This window comes from Neodiprion pinetum, chromosome 7 (assembly GCF_021155775.2).
Source record: "Neodiprion pinetum isolate iyNeoPine1 chromosome 7, iyNeoPine1.2, whole genome shotgun sequence".
Taxonomy (NCBI): domain Eukaryota; kingdom Metazoa; phylum Arthropoda; class Insecta; order Hymenoptera; family Diprionidae; genus Neodiprion; species Neodiprion pinetum.
In genome coordinates this window covers 22,551,239-22,571,472 of record NC_060238.1, presented here as the reverse complement: position 1 = coordinate 22,571,472, position 20,234 = coordinate 22,551,239, and the positions used below count along the sequence as shown (strand labels likewise).

Here is a 20,234-nt window from a genome sequence, read left to right as displayed (position 1 = left end):
CAGCTAGAATTCATTCGGCTAATGCGAAAGCGGAACAAAGTCCAGAAACACGAAGAATGGAAAGAGAGGAAGAGATGAAAAAACAAAAAAAAAAAGGCAAGGGTGAGAATTGAAGAATGAAATTTCTCTTCAAGGCAACTATTACAGTACCACATTCGTGTGCGCTACCGATGATTAAACTCTCCGTTTACAAAGAGTATTATTATAGCTATACAATAGAAGCTTTACCACCAGCTGGATAAAATTTCGCGACATCTTTCAGCAGTTTCTCCAGACGGGTAAAAAATATTCGCACTCGAGAATATGTGCGGCGAGGGTGGAAAAGAGCAGGAAGCGCAAAGGAGTGCAGAGCAAAAGAATAAAAAAAAAGAAAAAAAAAAGGGATCGGGGACCAACGACGTGGCGAAAAAAGGGAAGAGAAGCACCATCCTCACCATCCCCCAGCTATCCTTTTCAATCCGTGAACAGGGGGAGGGACCAAGTACAAGGGAAGGCCGCAAAATTACGCGGAATCAAGGCGCGGATGTAATTCAAGCGGGACGTCCGCAGCCCCTCTTCCAGCCCTTCGGATGTACCTACCGACCAGCCGAGGGTGGTCGGCTCTTCTCCATACTCTCCAAGTTCCCGAATTTTTCGTTGTTATCCTTTCTCTCTCTTTCGTATTTTATCCGCGGAATACACACACGCACGCGTTTACTCCAGCCGTTTCCCAGCATTTGTCACAATAAACTTCTGGCCGGGGGTAAAAAATCGATGGAAACGAGGTGATAAGAATGTGAATTAGAGATCCGACAATTTCGTTACCGAACTTTCGATCCCTTCTTCCTTTCTGCTACTTCTTCTCATCCTATTTTTATCCGTACAGCGGGTGTGGAACACTCGGAGACACGGATTCGAGTGGCCACGGTCCATATTCCACTTTTAGATTGGTAACACGTTCCGGTGCACCCATGCACGCTTATTGCGATCTGGGGAATCGACGACCCGGCGATTTCTATCTCGGAAAAGATGGTTCAGGGGAAACGAAGCGACCTTTGACCTCCGGCAAGTGTCGTTCATCTTGTTCTACTATTGCTGTGAAAATTGTTTTATGGAAGTAGGAGATTTCTCACACTCGAGAGAGGACCAACGATGTTATTCAAAACTCAACGATGATATTCTTCTAAAAAGATATCATTCTCTAATCGATCAATGAATATTGTTCATCTGAATTCAATGAGACGTGATCTTTGTGCTTAAAATTCACGAATTCCCTGATCAAAATACAACCATCGATACTTCGTTCAATGTACCAAGAGAAGAAACGACTTCCACAAATCACCACGACAAAGTCGAAAATCGCGGTAATAGAATCGAAGACAAAAATCATCCTCATTTCGTTTCTTCGACATTGAATTTCCTCCACTACGATTTGGAGGTTTTGTAGAGAAGCAAGGTCACACCTTTGTAAAGCGTTCGACGAGGCAGTCTAGGATACAAGGTAGGCGGTATCCCAGGTTGTTAACCTTATCGTCGAACGTTAGCGTGGAGATTGCGAATGGAGAGAACGAGGCATTAATCTCACGTTCGTTATCGCACCCTCCAAGGTTTCCAGCCGGAGCCTGGAGCCCCCAGTTTGTGGTTCCTAGCCCCAGCCCTCGGCTTTTGGCTGACCAAACAGCCCTTCAACGATCCGGGCTGAATACCGATCGGTTATTTGAAGCCCGGAAAGCTTTGCACGAGTCCCCATGAATCCACGGTGCCATCCTTCCCCGTTCCAGCTTGTGAATAACCGCTCAAAAGAATTCTTCTATGTTTCAGCAGAATCAGGAAGGGAGGATATTTTCACGTCGAATGAAAACGAGGGGGATCGTTAAGCTCCCTTCGACGTCGAAAGCTCACCTTCCAATCGCTGCGTTCCGTTGAACCACGTGACCATGGGAACTGGCTTTCCCGGTCCACTCTCGCAGTTCAGAACCAACTTCGTACCCTCGTTCACTGGACTCAGCGTACTCTCGTGGACGATCGGCTCCGACGTATCTTCGTTCGTCACGATCAGCTTTTCCGGTTTCACTGGAAACAAGAGAAAGAGAAACTTTAGATGGTGAGTAGAAGAAATTAATGATAATCAGGGGTCGAACGGCTGTTCAAATTTGCCGAAATAGTTGTCGTAGGAAAGGACTTTAACAAGAATAATGTGATATTATTAACGCGCTGAAAGATGTTGAAAGCTTCGGAATTCGAGTAACCAAAGCTCTGATCAATCAGCATTATTGAAAACTCAACCTTTCACTTATCCTGAGTTCCAATGATAGTAAATTACACATCAGCGCGTTTTTGGAATTTGGAATAGTTTATACCAAGTTTCATTAATTCCCAAATACACTGTCACAGTTTTTGATCTGAAATTCGATCGATAAAAATATAGTTTATATTTGAATTCCAACTGCGGAAACATTTTAACAATTATTGTTATCTTCTTCGATCCAACCAATGAATAGTATCTTATTGAATTTGAGAAAACGTGAGGTAGAAGATTTGCGCGGCTTTTGCAAGAGATAATAATAATAATATTCGCATCTTGCACGATCACGAGCATCGTCGTACATAAGGGTGGTTCATTTTCCGGAGATCGTGTCGCAGTTTCAGGGGAGAAGAAGGGGGCGAGGGGATTTAATATTCACAGAGTATGACCCAGTTTTCGGACACCTCGGAAAGCTTCTGCTTCCTAGCTGCAACGGGAATCGCTACGTGCATGCTCCATATGCCTTAACACCACTTTGAAAACGGCCCATATACACACCCCCCGGTATTTGGGTTAGGTACACACCAAGAGCAGCGGGTAATACACGCGCATAAAAGTGCGGTCGGCAGGAAGAAGAAGAAGAGGAAGAAGAAGAAGAAGAGGAAGAAGAAGAAGAAGAACAAGAAGAAGGAGACGTAGGTTTGAGGGGTTGGAGTGGTGGTAGCATCGCGGAATAAGCCGCCTTCTCTCGTTCATTGAAAAGTTTATTCATATCCGCGACTTTATTTGCCATCGTAATAAAACGGGGTTCACATTTTCGGTACGAAAACTCCCGCCTCCCTCTTTTCCAGGTGCCTCTGTGTACTCTTGGAACGTTTTTGCGCTTGTTACAGACTCGGAGAATTTCGTACACCGTGGTTACCGGCGTGAAAAATTTTAATACCACGCAAAAGTTGAAATATATATGTATAATAAATTGCCCGCGTATCCTTCATCGAGATTTTTTTTTTTTTTTTTTTCTTTCGAGCGAGATTTGCGACGGGATCGGCATTCGAAATTAAACCGTAGGTATAATACAGCTATCCCATGAACTTATATACACATGTATATACATTTATTATATATATATATATATATATATGTATTATATATATATATATATGTATATGTATTATATATATATATATATATATAATTCGAGATGATGTGCTGTTCGATCCAAGTTACACACACACACACTTAACTTGGATCGAACAGCACATCATCTCGAATTCTCAATCACGGTTAATATTCTTTAACCGTTGGAATTTCACACAGCGCGGAAAGAAGCGCGTGAAAATTACCAAGGGTGAAAAGAAAAAAGTGGGTTCTTTCCTACCAGTGGCTTCTAATCTGCCCCGCAAGTTTAAACCTGCACCCTTAATCTTCGGCAAACGAATTTAATTATATGCAGCCATAAATCCTCGGGGATTTAAACTTCCGTCGTTGATTCAAGCAGCCTCGTTAATATGTGGAACGGCTTCGCAATCTGGTTCGCGAACCGTTGCTACGGTTTCATCCTAACTCATATACTCCAGATGCAGGAAAAGTTTGAGGAGAACAGCAGGGTTATATCATATCGTATCGATTTTCACTGCTAAGCCACTTAGGTTCCGAGATCTCGGCAAAAGAAAGACATTTTTTTGGTAAAGAATGGGATAAGAAATTCGGTCGCAAGATTTTTTATTATCGAGGATCAAATTTACGAAAAACAAAAACGCTGACATAGAATATTTTTTTTTTTTAATGACCAACGACTAGAATAATAGATAATTTATACAAGCCATACAAATTACACATATACGTCTAATGTAACAAACAATGAGAATTTTCAATGATGCTAGAAGAACAGGTTCGGTTTAAAAATTTGGCATCAAATTTTGAAGAGTAAAGAAAAAAACAATTTTTACTTCTTTTTAATCTATGACACAATTTCGGTTCGAAATGAACTTAAATTCATATCTTGTTTCCAAACATTATCACGTTGACTTTAAAATAACAATATTGACTCAAAATGCTTTTATTTGAGTAGAGAAACACTTACTGGGCGATTTTGAGACGTGTTTGGGATGTTTAAAAAATAGCGGTATATTTTTCAAAAAATTTTCGTTTTCTCAAAATATATTGATATACTTGAAAATAATTCACATACTCGACAATTATTCATTATGCAGTATATTTCGAGTAGTATAAGATTAAAAATGAGTCAAGTATTTTCTTATATTTTTAAGTTTGAGTTTCATTTCTTTCTTTACGCTTCCATTACAGGTTCAGTCCCACCGTTTTCCCTCGGACTCAACGAGTCATTCGATTCCTCTAAAACGCTGAGCTCGTTTAGAAGCGCTTTTCCCACCGCCCGCGGCGCTTGCTATAAACCGTGGGATAGCGGAAGGGGTGGGAAAGTATAATAGTTATGTGCCTGCGCACGTGTGCACGTGTGTATAAGTTGCGCATGGTCGTAATAGCCGGACTCGTAAGTCGCGTCATAAGCTACGTGTCGTAGTGTAGAAGCAGCATGCTGCGGAACGGTGTCGCGGCCCGAGATGCAGCCCGGCACCGGCACCTTATTACACCCTCCACCCCCGTCTTCTCGACGTCGGATTAAAGGTCCGCTTCCTGCGCGACTCCTTAACCTTCGACTGAACTCCTCTCGAATGTGAGAACTGGGGCAAAGAAATCCTTTCGGATATTTCACAGCCCGGTCGTCTTATGTCTTTGTGAAATTCAGAATGAGGAATTGGGAGCCTACAATATGGAACTTGGAAATTGGAGTTTCACGGTTTCCAGTGGTTCTGGAAATGTCCTTGAATTTTGCTTATCTCTCGAAAGTCTTGCGCACTTTCCTTCAATTTTTCTTGTCTTTCAAAAGTCCTGGAAACTATCCTCGAATTTTTCTGATGCCTTGGAAATATTCTATTTTCAATGTCCTTGAATAATCTGAAAATATCCTTCAATTTTGCTTGTCTTTCAAAACTCCTGGTAACTGTCCTTGAATTTTTCTTGTCCATCAAAGATCCTGGAAACTGTCCTTGAATTTTTCTTGTGTTCTGGAAATATTCTATTTTAAATGTCTTTGTATAATCTGAAAATGTCCTGGAAATGTCCTTGAATTTGTGATGGGTGTTTACTGAACACCATGACTTTGGAACATGTGATTTGGAACTTCATATCTCGAATGTGAAATTTTTAATTCAGAATTGGAACTCGGAATCTGTAATAGAAACTCGGGAACATATAACTTGGAATTTCTTAATTACAACTTGCTGGAGTTTGGAATTGAGAATCAACGAGATTCTGAAACAAAATTTTGGTTAAATCAGTAAGCTAATATCCCTGAAAGTTGAAAGTATAGATTTACATTCAAAAAATTTGAACCTTGAAGAACTTGACTCGCAGTAAATTTCTGCGCGGTGTGTTTTTTGGGAATAAAAAATTTCTGTGGTTTAATTTTCATTGAGTGAAGAAGCTAGATTCCAAATTTTCAATATCATAAACAGGCGTGCCCATTGATCCAATTATTACCCTCAGTGATATTTCATGAATTTCAATAGCGCCTGTCGACTGAAGCAAAAAAATAACCGGAGCGTATAGCGAAAGAACTGTGAGTGGAAAAAAGTTTTTGAAAAAAGCGTATTAGGGGTGGGTCGAATTGTATTTTTACACGCACGTGCGGATACGCATGGAGTACCAAATCGTGTGACTGTTATTGAAATCGTTCATTCCGGTGTGAAGAAGGCAAAAATAAAAAAAAAAAAGAAACCGTGTAACATATTTGCAACGGCGACGAACCGATTCGTGAAAAAGCAAATCCACGTGAAAACCTGTCATGCGAGAATAAAAACACGAGAAGAAACGTGAAACGAAGATGAAAAAAGACGAGGCAAAGAAAAATAAGGGAACATTAAGGGCGGAAATCGATGAGAAAAGAAAAAAAATTCTCGAGAACAAATGCACAGCGTAATTCGTAAAAAAAAGGCTGGCCGCTTCGGGATCGGGGTCACTCAAACTGACCAAAAAAAGAAGTCACCCAGGCATGTGAGTGCCAGTGACAGTTGGGGGTGTTTCTCGGCTCGATGCGAGTGCCTAATATCCACCCCTATTTCTTTACACTTCTGTACGCGCCAGTGTGCGTGAGTGCGTTTTTTCAATTCTACGCTCTCTTTCGTAAAGGAAATTGGTGGTGTTTTGAACAGAGAATTTAATATCGGATCAGAGGAATAAAAATTGAAAGGAAAAGAAAAACAGGGGGATGGAGATACCAAGAATGCGGACGAAGGGAATAAGGGTTGCGGGTTTTGTGAGGTTGATTCGCGAAAGCTCATCAAAGCTTCTGTTTGGCGTTCTGACTTTTTCATTTCGGTACGTCTGTTAATGTTGTAAAATTCGACAAGGCAGATACCGCAGAGCTTGGCCCACAATGCCAAACAATGTTTTATCCCCGTAACGGAAGTTGACGCGCACTCGGACTTCCGTTTGATTGATCGACGTTTTCGGAATGATTTATTGGCTACCACTGCAGCACGACCAACAAAATGGACAACCGAGTTCTGTACGTGGCGTGTAGACACGAATCACCCGTCGAAATGCAGCACAAAAATTGCTGTACAACCTCGCGTTGATACGCGTGATAATGTTTTATTTATTTCTTTATTTCTTTTTCTCTTCAATTTTTCAGCCATTTTTTGTGCCAGTTGTTTTTTTTTTTTTTTTTTTCACATTTCGATATACCGATTGATCCTGGTTCGCTGACATGAAAATACGACGGTGACGGTGTGAGACAGATATTCGCCGGAAAGGAAAAATTGAAATCAAACCCCTGGCGGGAATAAAAACGTTGAAAAATCAGAAAATAAAAAAGGGTCTGTTTTATAGAAATGAAAATGCAGAAGGTCGGAAATATACAAGAGTCGAAATTCGTAAAGGTCAAATTAAAGGTATAAAAATTCTGAGTCTAAAATCAGTGGACGATTTTCGAATTCAGCCGATATTAAACTCTCGTTTTCATTCCGAAACATACTTTCAAACTTTTATATCGTAACCATTTCATTATACGATCATTATACTTTTCTACCCCCAGTGAAAAAATACGGCCGAAAATGATGAGGTAAACCAGTTCGAAAAACAAGTTGCAAGATAATTACTGCGAAATTGAAAAATTCAAACTCCTTAATTCAATTTTAAAAATCAGACGTTTCGAATACAGTCACTTGATTATCGTTAGTTCAAATTTGACGTTTTCAGGCGGGTCAGCGTAGTTTCAAAAATACGAATCGACGCTATGGTTTTTCTTCTTGTAAAACCAACCATCACAACCGGTCTCCGGTTGGATTCCGCCGTAGGCGTTAGATGCGAAAATGTCTGTCGGGGATGAGGAATGGAGGGTGGAGGGGGAGGCGGGGGGGGGGGGGGGGGGGGGGGGGGGGAGGAAAAAGTCACTCACCGGAGCTAGGGGGCCTCGAGGATAAGCTGATTCGACCAAGAAAGCTTCGCGTTGTTGGTGCCAGAAAATAGAGTTTAGAGGTTAAGGCTGCCGTAGAGGTGGAGAAAAGCTGCTCTGCGAGGCAGGCGGAAGGGCGGTGGGCGGGGGGGGGGAGGTGGAGCGGAGGGGGACAGAGTCGTTTGGTTTCCCGAGGGAGCGTGAAATTAAATTCCTTTGCCTTCTCAATTCCCGCGGGATCACCTGGAATGACGAAAACACTTCATCACTGACCCAAACGGCGGTGGTGCTGCACTGCAGAGACGGGGGGAACATCTATATATTTCAACTGTCTCTTAAGAGCGGCATCCCTCCCCCTCCCCTGCCATCTTCTCACCCCATAAACGCCCAGCGTACGTTTATATATTGTAACAATGCCATCCCGAAGTCGCAAAAGATATTCTCTTACCGGAGGATTATTAATGCGAGAAATTCTTGCGTGACTTGACGCCGATAATTGCAACAGTTCTCAGCGTCCTTGTATCAAAAAGTTGAGAAGTGGAATAAAATTTTTGGAACTGGTTACTCGGGGGCTTTCGGGGTCGTTGATGATGAATTTTTTTATTGTGAATTGAAGAGTTGCGAAACATAGGATCCAAAATGGCGACGGTGATGATTGAAATTTTCGTAAAGCTAGACGGTTAATCTGAAAATCATCACATGAAGGTTTTTAGCGTTGCTGTTTACAAATATAAAATTGGAAAATATATGAAAAGAAAAACAAGCATGAAGTAACGAAAGATCAGCTATAGTCTGAGTAAAACTGGATACCTAAATCTCTAACTAAAACCGAAACTAGCCAACTAACCAGCCTCATCACCAACGCCAGCCTGATGCCAATGTAAAATAAGGAGTAAAGTAAATTTATGACTAGTCTCTTGATATGCTGGGGATCGTTTTTCACCCTCAAGAGGTAGCAGATTGAAAAAATAACTTTTGCAATGGAATCGTAGACCCCGAAAAAAAAATAAAAATTCAGAGACACAAAATTTCGAATTTGAATGTAACAACAAAATTCATAATAAAACAAATAATTCACCCGCGTTATCACCCTCAGGGCTTGGCGAATTCAAAAAATAACTTCTGAAAAGAAATAAGGAACCCAAAAAACCCCGGGTAACAATTTTGGTATAATTCGGTCGATTGTATGTGGCTAACGATTCTGGCACGAAAACTGAAAAAAATCTGTACGAGTTAACCGATTAATACAGATTTGATCCCTCTTTGAACCCGTGATTTCCGAGATATTATTAGGAACGCTTTAAACCGTTAATATACCGACTACTTGGAATGGGCGTTCCTTTTTAGATTTGATCATCGTTTACCCGAGTTTAAGCATCGCAGATAGCGAAATCGGTTTTCAATTAACGCTTTGAGAAATGAAAACTCGTTGACCTCGAGTATTTTCGCTCCCAGTACTCGAAGCGATGAAAAATTTGTTCACTCTATTTGCGCAGATAACACGCAAGGGCGTTTATTACCGGTTTTTGTTCGGTTTTTATCCCCCAGCTTTACCAAGCGAGACATGCAGCCCTTTATCGTCGCTGGTCCGATGTTTGGCAGCCCGTGTTTGGCGTATCGCGTTTGCCGCATCTCATTTTTAACGGGCACTACACAAACGAGTTTTAGTTTCGACGTGAACGCACCAAAAATTGAACGTTCTCTATTCGCGTTATCTCGAATTTAATAAACCAACTCGCTAAGGGAAAAAGTCATCTATTAAAACAAAAAAAAAAAAAAGAAACTTCTCTGTAAAGGACCTCGCTGAATCCTTATTGAAGTTGGCTGGATTTTCAGTATGTTATAGTACCAAGTCCTAAAAATCAGCACTTTCCGAGATACAGGATTCGGAAGGGTGTTGTATGGATTTTTTGATATGTATGGATTAGACGATTTTTACGAACGACGAAGCTTCAAGAGGGACTTAAAATAAAATATATTGATCAAAAACTACACAACCGATTCGCAGAGACTCCACAGACGAGTGAAAAACAGAAAAAGTCGATTATTGCAAGAGTCGAAGGGTCTCATTCTTCAAGCAAAATCTGACGTTGCACCTTCTTCCGGTAAACCAGGAAGTTCATGGATGGAATCAGTCACAGCTTTCTGCCTACCTTTCAGAATGAACCGTGCAGTTTTTCGAGTGTTTCGTTCGATTACGAGTATCCTAGAAGCTTTATTATTCACGAAAATCACCAAATCCATGGATACCAAAAAATCTGGACACCGTTTTTGCGAAGCATGCACCTCAAGAAGTGCTGATTTTTGGAACTTTTATAAATGATAAATTTTGATCGGGAGGATTTTTACTATGACATACTAAAAATTCATCCAATTCTACCGGAATCCAATTACAATAAGGTTTCTCCGAGGTCCTTTGTAAACAGGTTCCACATTTTTGATTGAAAAATTGCGATCCGGAGAACACGAGTGCGGGAATAATTTCTAATCTCGGAGGATCTTTTGCCGCGGAGTTCATAACGGAGCGAACACCGGATGAACAATTCCAACTTCCAGGTCCGCTGGAAGCTAATTGGAGAGACCGCAGGCCATGCATGGTAAGTGTGTCGGCGATGTGGGAAAACTCGGCGTCGTCGATGACGGTATTTAACCGGTAAGAAATTGTCTTATTAAACTTGGTAGAAACGGGCCGCTTATCGCGGTTGTAATTAAACGATATTACCCCGCACGCTGGATGGAACGCCGAGAGCTTTACGGTTTTACGTTAACCTAGACACGGCACTCGCCTATATTCTACACTTCGCGTCGAGGTAGATATCTACCAGCCCTTCATCCACGTGCCGACCGAAATTACATTGGATTTATGATCCCAGCCCATCGCGGAATACAATTCGCTCAGGTTGCGTAATTGCGCTATTTTCACGCGCTGCTGCAGCGATGCTTCTGACGAACGGCTAAATTCAAAGGCACGATAGTTGGGAGTGGCCCGAAAAAGTTTTCGAACATGTTTTACGTTGACAAGTTCGCAGGCTTGAAAAACCGCGTGAAGAAACGGTCTTGGAAACCGGAACGAGGAACTCGAAGGCTTCAATTCGCTGACGGAAGCAATCAGAAGCAATTCAAGATACCTGAATCCAGATAATCGAGGGTAAAACGAATTTCATACTTCTTGTTTGATACTTTTATTAAGCGGATGAAACCAGCGCGATAACAAAAAATAAGTCAAGTAATTTGGTGATATTTTGTTGTTAATTATGGACAGGAACAAAAGTGCAAGGTTGAGGTAAGGTCGTGTAGCAGTCCTACCCTTACCGATCGAGAAATCTCACCCCTTTTCTTCCTCTATTAAATAAACAAACGAACATAAAGGGTTCAAATTTCGTCGGCGCATCGCTTTTTCATAGCGGTATTTGAAAAAATTTACTATTATCCCAAAAATATTCGACAAAAATACGTAGTTTTTTGACTCGTGTCACTATTTCCACATTCCCCGCCTTTCTCGATGTTAAAAACTGCATAAATGAGATACTTTCCGCAATCCTGGAAAGAATGAGAAGTCAAATTAGCCAAAAAAGAGACTGTTTTAGTGCAATATTGAGGTCGCTGGTCGAAAACTAAGAATTACAATAATTTGATCAACAAAAGATGCTCGGTCGGTGAGGGTAGGACTGCTCAATGACCTTGATAATTATAATAGTAAAATTCTACGTAAAATTGCGAACTTTTCATCTTGGATTTCCAACCTAAGACAGACCGCAGCTACCGAGACGTCGATCAGCCATCGTACAAGTTTGGCGCGTTGAGTACCGGTATAAATCTATTTGCGAAACGTGATTTTAGAAAAATTTCAAGCCCGCGTGATGAGGGGTTGCACTTATAGTGCTCTGGTAACTAAAGAAGATTGTTTGCCTTGGGAATCCTCCGTCTTAACCGAACAACTAACTCGGTTACCACTTTGGGTAGCGCTGGGCAAAGTGTGCCAAAGGATTCGATTCCACTCAATTACCCGGCAAGCTACTACGCCAGGATTTCTGTTTGAACGTGACAGCCGCGCGCCACTCGTGGCAGCCTCCTCTTTGGCAAATTTCGCATCTCGCACGTACATTTTTTATGTAACAGAACCCAACGCGTGTGCCGTACACACATGATTTCCGGTGACATTCGGAGAGCTTTTACCCTTTTCCAAAGATTTTTTTTTTTTTTTTTTTTCTTTTTTTTCCATTTCTCTTCTTTCTTTCTCTTTCTCTCTTATTTTCCCAACCACCCCGCCAAATATATTTATACCTTTCCCTATCGCATCGCTGGATTATTTTCCACGTCGAGAACTCCGAGTGAGCCTATATTATCGCCCCCTTTTCAAGCAAAGCGAAGCGTCCCGTATGCGGGCTTAGAGACACCCTGAGATTCTGAAAGGTGCACAATGGCCCGCGTAATACAAACCGAGAACCAGTTCTCGATCTCTAGGTGCTAGAGAGGAGATGGAGGAAGACACAAAAGATACCTACACATAATCAAGTCAGGATAGGTGGAGCTGGAAGTTCGACTCGGAGGCAGGAGAATAAACGGGGGAGCAGGTAATGTTCTGGAAAAAGCTGACCAAGAAAAGCTTTCACTGGTTTCGCGGAAACAGGTGTTTATTTCTTTTCATTTATTTATTTATTTTTTCTTTTTTTCACATATCCGGCGTGTAAACCCAGCCTTTGAGAACATCCATCCATTTGATGTTTACAGTAATGTTTTACTTTGACTGAAATTCGTTATTGATTATTATCACTAGCCGTTTGTGAAATGCGAGCTTTCATTGTAAGTAGCAAGATCAGATTACAATTTTTAGACGTTATTCCACGTGCTTGAATATTCTTAGGAAAAAGTTATCCCAGAATCAAGTTCTGATCACTAACAATCCGGTTGCATGGCTAACATGACTGCATATCTTACTTTTCGTGATAGAAAGGATTTTCGACTTGTTACGGGATCAATTATTATTGCGCCGTATCGGCAGAATATTTCTTTCGTATGAAAATATTGTTTGATTACGGTAACCCGCAATTATTACCTGTAATAATTTGGTAAATTTCATGATATATCGTTTATCGAACGGATTTAATTAATAGTATGCGTCAATGTATTTGAATCCACCAGAGGTCTCATCATTATCATTTGGATGGTATCACGAAACGAATCGTACTTCATCACGCTTCTACCAAATCAACATCGTTATCTCGCGTGCACGATTACCTTTCGTCGAATCGAATGTTTTTTTACAATTTTACAGGCAAATTTTTCCAACCATTCTCGTATTCGCAACGAAATACCGAAATGTTACCAGCCAAATTGTGTTCAAAAATTGATTACGTCAAAAAATGCGATGACTTTTTCCTTTTGCAAGGAAGCAGCTGGAGATCCCAAATCGTTGGCATATGCAGCTCAGTCTGAGTCGCAGTAATAACTTTACGCTTCGCAGCTTGGGTAGGAAAAGCTGTATAAGAGAAATAGAGAGAAAGAAAGAGTGAGTGAGGGTGGAGTATTTTACGCCAAACATAGACTTGCGAAACTTACTTTCGTCTGGAGAAATTTTGTTTTACATATATATGTATATATATATACATACAGATACATATGTACTCAGTTTTACTACCCACACCTGAAACGAACGTTATGCAACCGGTTTAGCGGAGGGGGGGGGAGGGAGGGGTGAAATTTTTTGGAAATGTAAAAACAGCGTACCTACCTAAAAACGGTAAAATTGCAATGGAGAAAAAAAAAAAACAGCAAATTATAGAACCTTTCAAATACCAGACGTAGGGAAGTTGAAAGTGCGGCATAAAGCTCGCCTCAGGCGTCGTCACAGCTTCATGGGGTGGTTGGGGAGGGGAGGGAGGAGGGGGGGGGGGGCAGGGCGGAAAGAAAGGGGTCGAGGAAGCGGCCGGAGACGTTGATGAAAAATGAAAAAAAAAAAAAAAAAACGCACAGGGTCGAAGACTCGCTGAACGAGTGAGGAGAAAAATAAGTTGAACCGAGGCGAGTTTCGGATTCGGTCAGAGAATACCCTCCCTTGACCCCCTTCGAAACGGGAAACGGAAAACGGGAGAACGGTTGATGCCAATTCACAATATCAATTTTCGCATACCAGCGCCACGTGTAACCCGCCTATAACGGTGTGCACCAGCCAGTTATGGAAAAGTAATAAATTCCCAAAGGGGATGGACCGGCGGAGGGGCCGGGGGGGGGGGGGGGGGGAGAAGGGGGGCGATAAGCTCGGGGACCGGGGGTTAATATTGAAAAGTTTCAACGCCTATTTATTCACCGTTCTTCACGAGTGAAAAACTTTTTCACGGATCTTACCAACCAACCAGCCAACCAACCCCCCTCACCCTTCCTTTATGCCCCCTTTTTTACTTTTTTCACCCCCCCTAGCCGCAGGCAGCAGCGTCTCGTCGTCCTCGTCTCCGAATTCAATTGCCTCAGCTGTTCTCGTTCTTTCCACTTTTTTTTTTTTTTATTTCCCCTATGCGTTTGTCCCTTTCTCTTCCTTTATATCCTCCTCTCTTCAATATTCTTGCGTGATGTAATTTCACTTCGTTTAAAACTTGAAACTCGAGCCTTTCATCCTCTGGGGAAGAAATCTCCGCGTCTTGAGTCTCTTCATTGTTATCCGATTGAAAATTAAACGCGGCTAAACTCTCGACGAAGTCTGAGGCTACTCTTCTCCGTTCACTTCGTACGTATCGGGTCAACTTCGTTTCGCGTAAACGTAACCCGAGAATTTTTGACGAGAGCAAAGCTCAATTCGAGAGGTTCATTATCACTGCGAATTATTCGAGATCCCCCTTCCAGGATTAATTAATTATCCTCGAATGTTATTCAGCGGTAAAGTTTATCCCTTTTCGGTATGCTTCACGGCCATTTCACAAATAAATCAGGCACCCTTTGAGAAAGGGTGAACGATACTGGGAAAGGATAATGCTTCTGTGACCGCCGAATTAACGACGCTGTATAAATTGATCGATGATATTCGCGTCACTCGGTGAAAGTCGAAGAAATATATACCGACACCTGTTTTCAGGATAATACTCAGAATGCTTCATAATTCATATTGTGATGCATAAAAAAAAAAACAAATTTCGAAAAGTAAAAACCAGCCTTAAGGCTTATTAGTAAAAAATAAAAGATGCACCCCGTAAAGACAGTCAAAATACAGCACATGTTAGCATCGGCTTATCTAATTAGTAACTGTCAATTAGTTTTGTTGAAAAATTTTACACCGTTATCTAAAAATCGAAACAAATCCATCATCGGAAGTTTGGTGGTGAGATTTTTTACGCTTATACGACCGAAATGGCAGCTAGAAAAAAAAAGAAGAAATACTTGACCGAAATGTTCTTAAATGCTGCGAAATATCGTGAAACGAATAAAATCGTCAAGTTACATTTGATAAGCCAACTTAATTTCTGGTCAATTTGTATTTTTTTTTTTCTCTCTTTCCGCGTTTCCGGAACTCAAAAACTTGGAGTAGAACGATGGATTTGGGAGGGGGAAAAATAGGTCGAAGTTTTGCTGATGTATTTTGCGACGAGGAGTGATAGGGGTAGATATTTTGCGAGGGGGTAAGGCAAAGTGCTTTTTCCAACATCGCATTCTTTGATCCGGGGCTTCAAGGCTGGTTAGAAATGATTGATGACGTGACTCCGTACATGCGGCGGAGTTTGGTTAATACAAGAGCCCGAGTCCACATGCAGAAAATCGCCTGATTCTACTCGCCCCAGCAGAGCTATTAGGGCTGCCTTATGTACAACCGATGTAATCACAACTCTCGTTAAGTGTCCCCAAACATCGATTTTACCTCCCACTCTTTTTACCTTGGATAACTTGGGCTCGAGTTTTTTTATGCCGTGATGAATTAGCACGGACTGAGTTTGTACAGAAGCATCGATAACGAGTCAAAGGAACGCACGTGTTATAGTAATAATAATAATAGTAATAATAATAAAATTAGGGGAACGGGAAGAAATTTTTAACGTTGAGGAATCGGTGTATTATTACAGTCCGAAAAATAAAATTGTTGTACAATTTAGAAAATTTATATTTTGGGGATTGATTTTTGTCGAAAATAAGAATCGTTACGCTCAAAATTGCAAAAATATACACGAAACCGTGACGTTTAAGTGAATTGAAATTTTTTTTTTTTTTTTTTTTATGGACTAGATCGTAATGAGTTTATCATGAATTCGTATCTTTTAAATTTTGATTTTCATCCGCCAGCCTATTTTCGGACTTTATTGAATCCTTCCAAAACTACGTTGCTTTTGGAATGACAAGTTTTCTTCGTTGGTCTGTTTTGTGTTTTCTTGCCTCATTTCCTAGAATTTTTTCTCGATAATTTATCAGAAATTTTTGGATTAAGATTTTTGTGAACGATGATACAGAATATGAATTATTGTTAGAAAAAAATTTCATCGCAAAATATTAGGAAATGGTGTTGGCAGGCATGATAGCTTAAAAGTGTTTTTTAGTGTTTGATATGATTAATGAAGTTATACTTAGCCTAGACGAAATATTATTATTAAGATTATTAAAATATATCAGTATAGCTATGGTCTGAATTACGATCACTTCATTCAACTCTATAGAAAATATTCCAATGGACAATAATGTCATCGGAGAAAAAAAAAAAAACAGTGAACAAATGAAACTTCGGCATTGAAGTTAGGAGAAATTGCGAATTCTTGCAATATCGACACGAACTTTTGTCCATACCGTAACCATGCTCGTACATGTTGATAATCTTTTTGAATTTTTTGTTCAAGACAATTGAAACTTGGAAAATCAGCCTGAATTTTTTTAGATATTTCGAACGGAAAAAAAATTCTTTCAAATCGAAAGATAGTCAAAATTCAATATTACAACGGTAATATCATGATCATGATCACAAAAAGCCGAATCCCAATATTCCTTACAGATTTTCAGAAAAGAAACAGCACGCTCACTCTAGAATCCCTCTGTTTTCCTCACAGCAATCGGAATCACGTTTCATCGCGAAACGCGTTCATTTTGGATAATCGAAACCGCGTCTCCGTGTATTCAGTACGAAATGGAAAAAAAAAAGTAATCGGGAATTTCGTGGCGAGGGTAAGGCGTACACACCCTCGTCTGAATTGCCTTACCACGCTTTACGGCCATATATCTCCGCGTTTCGGTCAGCCCGGAATCCCCGCACATTACGCAAGTCTCATAATTAACCGTTATCCCTAATTGAAATTATTGGCCAGTTTGTCCTCGCGGCATATAAGGTACCTGTGTAATTTGACGCAGCTCGCGATCCCGGCTTCAGCCAATCCCGTATCCTAGGATATATCGTACCTCCTGATCCTGCACGCCTAGCCCATTACCCTAATTAACCAAATCTTAAGTTTGATTATCAAACTAGCTATCCCGTTTGCGTCGTACAAGGCCTGGAATTTCCGAATTTATTTCCTGAATTAATCAATTTGTTTTAATGAAAATTTAGTCTTCTTACATGTCCGTAAATACGTCTCTATTATCTTTTACAATATTCGTGAATATGATTGGTATTCAAAGATTCTCATTTTTTCCTACCACAGCTGGCTCTAAATCTCAGATCAAAGTTTGAAAGACAGTCCAAATTTTTGCGTACAGAACTGGCAATCAGAATCTAACGACTTTGTTCTTCAATGTCATGTCAGATTCGCGATTTCAAATTTTCGAAATTATCTGAATTTTATTTTATGTTTTAGATTATCGAATACAAAAGTCCCGCGATCGAAGTTGCTCTCAAGTTTGTCTAATTTTAAAAATGTCAACCCATTATTTCGGACCCATCGAATCAAATTTATGCTGCAAATTTTAGAAAGTAAAATCAGCACACTTGTGATACAATTAGTATTGTTTTTTTCTACGGGTCAAAGAAATCGAGTATAAAATATAAAATCTGCAACATCGTAAATAACAAGACACATACAATCTGACAGACATTTAATCTCTCAATTTTGTCGAGTGAAAACTGCGTCAATCCAACAAAAGTAATATCTAACTGCAAATAAAAAAAAAAAACTCGAAGAACAACGTGTAGAAAAATTTCCCTCAACCAAACGCTCTAAATTTTCTCGAGGCTAATTTTACTTCTGTCCAGAAAACGCCCCAAAAAAAAAAAAAAAATCATACCGAATTAAAAAGCTCTCCAAATTTTCTTCGATAAAATTTGACTCGTGCCACAGTGGCTCAGTTCTTGATTCTTGAAAAAAAAAATAAATAAAATGTAGAGCGTATAATATATAACTCATAGATAGACTGAGATTTCATCTGGAAAAGGTGTCTACGATTTTCAAAATTGTGCGTCTCACGATCGTAAATCTCAGTAAGCACAACGCGTCGAGTTTGTTTTTGTTTTGAATCGGTCTCGCCGCTCGAACGGAGCGAAGCAAATCGAGAATTGAATTTGGAACGCTGTTCAGTCTTGATCAACGCGACGCGGTAGAAGCTTCGCGCTAATCGGTGTGAATTAATATTTGAGTATTGACAGTTAATCAAGTGCAACAAAACGATAAAAGTGAGTGATTGGTGCAAAGTGTTTGAGTGAGCCAACTCGTCCAGGATCGTCTGCGGAAACAGGTGCAAAAGGACATCGTTATTCATCGTCAACTTACGGTGAGCTTGAGCTTTGAAATTTTTGGTCCTTCAAGCGAGCTTATTGCCAAAAATTATGTCATGTATAATGGGCTGCGAATTTTTCTACTTTTCATCACCTTTGGTGATAAATGATAAAAGTGTTGGCTTTGGTTGGAAATTGCTTTTTTTTAATTTGAACGAATCTCACGCTTACGAAACTCTAGAATCGAAAAAACAGTTTTTTGGCTTGTCCGACGATCTCTTGCGATAATTTTGGAAACTGCTCATCAAAAATATTTGAAACTTGACAGGCTTTTACAATCAAATGATGGAAAATTACGTGAAATATTTTCATTTTTCGTTCAACTCAAATTTCGGGTTCTACCGGAAATTAATTAATTTTTAATGTTTTACCGACAAACTTATAATTTTTTCTCTTTATTATACGCTTTCTAAACCGGCACCTGCAGAAACCTTTGCATATACATCGAGAGAGATTTTTAGTTCCGGTTACCGTTCAGTCCTTAACTATTTTAATTTTTTACTACAATCGACAAAATATAGTTCTAGGTAAAAAATGAAAATTAGTTTTCTAGCTGTCACCGGAAAGTCTATTATCCGTTACTATTCCTTCTCATCACGATCACCGTTACTATATTTTCTTGCAACTGTTGCGAAAATTTAATGCTTGTGCAAGAATAAATTGACGTTAAATCCTTGTTTGACTAAAAAAAGTATAGTAAACCTCAAAAACTGATTTTGCGTTGCAAATACCAAAAAAAGTATCGACGATAGCGCAAAATGTTTACGCGTACCTCGTTTTTCGCAATTCCAACAATATTCAAACAGTTTTTTTAACGATACGTGTTTTACTGAATTTTTCTAGTTACTGCAACAAATGAAATCATTCGAATTCGTGACGTGTAGATTGTTGGAAAATCTTTTCTTTCACGTTTGTTCATTTCCTCGGGATCTTCTTTTTTTTCTTCTTCTTCTTCCTTTTCTTTCCATGCGGGCATAATATACCATTTTTCTTTATACCTACTCACTCCTTTCTGCGATCATTTTACCCCGATGCGATACCTTGTCCTGAATACCTATCGCGTGCGTAGGGTGAATTTGCAACCTACCTAAGAGGGATATTTTATTCAAAACGTAATAAACATTTCGTACCTCCTTGCCTATCGCCCCGCAGCCCAAGGCTCGCCAACTGTAGTCATATTCGCCCTCGCTACTCGCTGTCTCAATTTGCATAATACGTTTCTTGATTTTACCAAACTGAATGTCTGCCTGTTGTTTTTCCCACCCATTTCCCACCTTTCGATAAGGATATTGATACCGATAGTTCGCGGACGAAAAATATCCCATCGATCTGTCGTTTTGCTGTCACAAAAATACTTCGTCGAGAGAAGTTTCGAATTCCAATCAAAACGAGCTTTCGACATCTCTGAAAACGAAATTTCGGCATCGATTGCACTCGATGTGTTTAATTATTGTAAAAATTGCATTGAAATTTTTCAACACAGATAAATTACATAGGTTCGCATAAAAAGAAACAAAATTGAGATTTTCTATTGAGATGAATAAATTTCGATTTTATACAACAAATAATAACCGAAACCTTTATTTATTTCTTACGAAAGTTTGTTTTTGTCATTTTTACGCCGATAAATAAGTCTTGAAGTTTTTTGGTGATAGCTTATATGGAGGCCTATTTAGAAGAAAAAGGAAAATGTTTTCTTCAATATTTGATGGACTTTATCGTTATTAACGTTATCAGGGGCAGTATAATGAGACCATGATGGGATATTACGTTTGGGGTTTGATACGATAAAGTCCGTACGAAAGTATAAGAAGTACGAAAAATATTCATTTTTAAAATTTGTTTATCGATTCTTTTACATTTGT

The 20,234-nt window shown here is 39.9% G+C and overlaps 1 protein-coding gene across 20 annotated transcripts in view; it reads right to left on the bottom strand.

The window, feature by feature from the left end:
* The window catches only part of nrm (neuromusculin), a 181,510-nt gene that overhangs the window by 36,305 nt on the left and 124,971 nt on the right, over window positions 1-20,234 (bottom strand). For all 20 annotated transcript variants that reach the window (XM_069137728.1, XM_069137712.1, XM_069137729.1 and 17 more), the window contains exon 4: window positions 1,882-2,052. In XM_069137728.1, coding sequence (XP_068993829.1) covers window positions 1,882-2,052 — 171 coding nt within the window. The remainder of the gene's footprint in view (window positions 1-1,881; window positions 2,053-20,234) is intronic.